This window comes from Rutidosis leptorrhynchoides, chromosome 1 (assembly GCF_046630445.1).
Source record: "Rutidosis leptorrhynchoides isolate AG116_Rl617_1_P2 chromosome 1, CSIRO_AGI_Rlap_v1, whole genome shotgun sequence".
Lineage (NCBI taxonomy): Eukaryota > Viridiplantae > Streptophyta > Magnoliopsida > Asterales > Asteraceae > Rutidosis > Rutidosis leptorrhynchoides.
Window position 1 is genome coordinate 646,109,837 of NC_092333.1, and position 3,910 is coordinate 646,113,746.

At 34.1% G+C, this 3,910-nt stretch overlaps 1 protein-coding gene across 2 annotated transcripts; it reads left to right on the plus strand.

Moving 5' to 3' along the window:
- Window positions 1-334: 334 nt before the first annotated feature.
- On the plus strand, window positions 335-3,589 carry LOC139885749 (serine/threonine-protein kinase SAPK7-like). 2 transcript variants are annotated; one of them, XM_071869503.1, is made up of 9 exons: window positions 335-454; window positions 728-802; window positions 1,690-1,791; window positions 1,879-1,932; window positions 2,051-2,143; window positions 2,219-2,311; window positions 2,815-2,919; window positions 3,019-3,123; window positions 3,231-3,589. In XM_071869503.1, the coding sequence occupies exons 1-9, from the start codon at window positions 335-337 to the stop codon at window positions 3,546-3,548; spliced, it is 1,065 nt and encodes a 354-aa protein (XP_071725604.1). In that variant the 3' UTR covers window positions 3,549-3,589. The 2 variants fall into 2 exon arrangements, with proteins under 2 accessions (XP_071725604.1, XP_071725605.1); XM_071869504.1 differs by having other exon boundaries at window positions 3,019-3,117.
- The last annotated feature ends 321 nt before the right edge of the window (window positions 3,590-3,910 follow it).

Genomic DNA, 3,910 nt, shown 5'->3' on the forward strand with positions numbered 1-3,910 from the left:
AAATTTCTCCTTTTCACCCAAACCCATATAAAATCTTTTAGCAATTTATCTAATTTGATCCCAATAACGCTCCAAGTTGGAACCTTTTTATAAAATCAGGGTTTCCATCTTTCATGGTGTAGGATACGACAATGAATTGAACCTCAATTGTTGTGTGTATTCGAACCTGGAATTTAATTTTTGATTTTGTATCTCGAATCCCCATATTCTCAATTTGCTCTGGAATAAGAACATTGAGGTAAGTTTTGATTATACCAGGGCTGCACAGTTTTGCAATTATAATAAAAAATTCGAATTTTAAGCGTTGGTGCATATATCATTTTGTATATAGAAAATGGATAAGTACGACATAGTGAAGGATATAGGATCTGGGAATTTTGGTGTTGCAAGGTTGATGAGGAACAAAGTTACAAAAGAGCTTGTTGCTATGAAATATATAGAAAGAGGACAAAAGGTATACGCTATTTTCCTTGTATATTTTATAATAAATATTGCTTTGCTATATATAATTGGCAGGTTGGTGAAACATATAATTGTTCAAACACGCTTGTGATTGTTAAAAGAAAGCAGCTTTTTTGATTTTATTGGATTATATATAAGGCCCACTTGTAATCTGTTACTATGATCAGTATTAAAACTATTGTTTTGTTCTTGTAATATAAGTTGATGGAATATTCTTGACATACAGGCTGAATTCTTGAATATTTTTCTTGTTGTTTATGTGTAGATTGATGAAAATGTTGCTCGAGAGATCATAAATCACAGGTCGCTTCAGCACCCTAACATTATTCGGTTTAGAGAGGCAAGTAGCCTTCTTCGCTTGTTTCTTTTCAATTTTTTTTTTTATATGATTTCATCGTAAGTACTTCGCTCGTCCTGTGGGAATCACAACATTTACTTTTCTTGATAAAATACTTTTTGGTTCGTCTCTTTCTGAAAAAAGGAGTCAAATAAAAGGGTCAACTATAAAGGAATTGGGTTAAATGGCTCGAACCGTTTGAAAGATCATCGAATGTTGCCTTTATAAAACATTAAGATTATCATTGTAATACTATAGCTTTTGTAATCACATATCAAGAATTAGTGTTTGGAGATATATTATAAAAAGGAACCAAAAAGTGGTTGTAGGCCAACGAAACCCAAGCCAACCCGTCTAACCGAGATCAAAAGTCACCCAAAATGGTTTTTTACTTCCTAAGACCTCTCAAGTCATTCTATTCATGTATGCTATATATTTCTAAACAATATAAGCGTATAAATTTTGACACAGTCTTTATACAAAAATATTGGAAAAAGTGTTTCAAATTCCAAGGAACCCAAGCGATTCGCCTTGACCCATACCAAATTGTACATCTTTCAACCAGACATGTTACATCCCATAACGCACCCATTTATCCTGGTTTTTATGCCTCTTCTAGCATAATAAAGTTAAAGTTATAAGGTTTTTCCTTGTTAGGTTACCTGGGAGGGTGGGTATTCTGACCCATACTCTAATGTACGCAGCCTAACTAAATTACTCCGTGGCATTTTCTAATCTTTCTTTGGCCACCACAAGATTCGAACCTCAGACATCTTGCAAGGATGTCAGGCCCCAACCACTAGGCTATCTTCTACTAGTATATATACATGTTACATAAAATATATAATATTGTGGATCTTGGGCTTATAATCATGTTTGTATTTCTATAGGTCGTACTCACTCCCACACACCTTGCTATTGTCATGGAATATGCCGCAGGAGGAGAGCTTTTCGATAGGATTTGCAATGCTGGAAGATTTAGTGAAGACGAGGTTTAATTTCTTCAAATATCCGTTCACGCTCTTAAAATTCTGCAATACCAATCTCCTCTTTTATGATTCTATCTGTCGATATTTCAGGCAAGATACTTCTTCCAGCAGCTTATATCAGGAGTTCACTACTGTCATTTCATGGTAAAAGAAGATTTTAAGAAGATAAAATCTCACACGATACTATACATACTTCTTGAACTCAAGACGAATTGTTTTTAAATTGTTGAATTTATGATACTGAAGTTTTGACCTTGTGCAGCAAATATGTCATAGAGATCTAAAGCTTGAGAACACACTATTAGATGGGAGCCCTGCACCACGCCTGAAAATATGTGATTTTGGTTATTCAAAGGTGTGTGTCGATTATAGTACATTCGAAAGTAACATGCTTAAAAACGAAATGCTAATAGCCTTGATTTATTTGCAGTCATCTCTGCTTCATTCGAGACCCAAATCGACAGTTGGAACCCCTGCATACATCGCTCCCGAGGTTCTTTCACGTAAAGAGTATGATGGCAAGGTTGAAATTTTAAACTGAAATTCTATATGAAATTATTTTTTTGAAATGATGGATGTGTAAGTTTTTTTACAGTAATAATATGAAAGCATGTAATAAGTACGCTTTCATGTTTTTTTACTACCAAATTGATGATGTGATTTTGTAAAAATTTATTTATAAAAAGTTTTAAAATTCATTACTTATTTATGCATATAAAATTCATTTAGAGAGTATGTATGGGAAATCATTTATGTATCTATATTTTTATAATATGCAAGAATTTTTATGTTTATGTTCATGTGCATTCAATATATATTAGTTTCTCAATTAAACCATTATAGTATAGTATGTTACACTCAAACAACTGATTTTCTGGCTACTTTATTGAACTTGTTTTCGTCGGCGATTACCCATTTTGTCGAGGTACTATTTGTTGGTTCATCACAAGAACTACCAATATCTTCCAATATTTTTATGCTTGTGACTTTTGGTTTTTGTCAAATTATGATTTTGTGTTTGTTCAGTTGGCTGATGTCTGGTCTTGTGGAGTTACACTTTACGTGATGCTCGTGGGAGCATACCCATTTGAAGACCCGAAAGATCCCAAAAATTTTAGGAAGACTATTCAAGTAACTTCAATTTATGGTCCAAGTCTCTAAGATAACTTTTCTTTTGTACATTGACTTTAATTTGAAATTGACTTTTGGTCTATTTTTGACTTTTGATAGCGAATAATGGCTGCGGAATACAAGATCCCCGACTACGTTCACATATCTCAAGACTGTAGACATCTGCTTTCTCGAATATTTGTTGCCAGTGCTTCCAGGGTATGTGTAAGGATTTGTTCAATATAGTTGATTGAATATGATCATGGCTACTTTGACCTTTAATTACATTTTTTTGAGTAGAGTTTGACTTTTTCTTTTTCCTTTTCCCATAGAGGATTAGCCTAAAAGACATTAAAAGCCACCCATGGTTCTTAAAGAATCTGCCAAGGGAATTAACAGAAACCGCACAAGTTGCGTATTACAGGAATGAGAATCCAACATTTTCACCACAAAGTGTAGACGAAATCACGAAAATCGTTGAAGAAGCAAAGTCTCTTCCTGCAGCTTCTCATTCAATTGGAGGATTTGGTTGGGGCCAGGAAGATGATGATGATGATGACATAGGCGGGGCTGAACCTGCATACGATGGAGACGAATACGACAAGAGGGTCAAAGAAGCTCATCAAAGTGGAGAAGTATGTCTTACCTAAATAGTTTTTCTACTTATTATTCAGTTTGTAAAAAAAAAGAAGCCAGTTTTGCTTAATTTAAGTATGTAGATCTGTATGGCATGTTGCTTAATGAGACTATTTAGGTGTCCGTGTCTTGTTGCTATCGTATACTCGAACTCTGGTTCGGGTCATTAAGTTTTGTATTTGGAAGCTGGGAATTTGGGTCAATTGGGTAAATGAAACGCTAGATTGGCTGTTTAAGTTCCTGATATTGCCAAATTGATGATATAAAATGTTTGATGCTGTTTATAGGCCGCAACAATTATTTTTTTTAACGGCAAACACCCAATTATAAATATTTCATCACGGAACCATAGCTAACAACTTCAAGATTTATGATT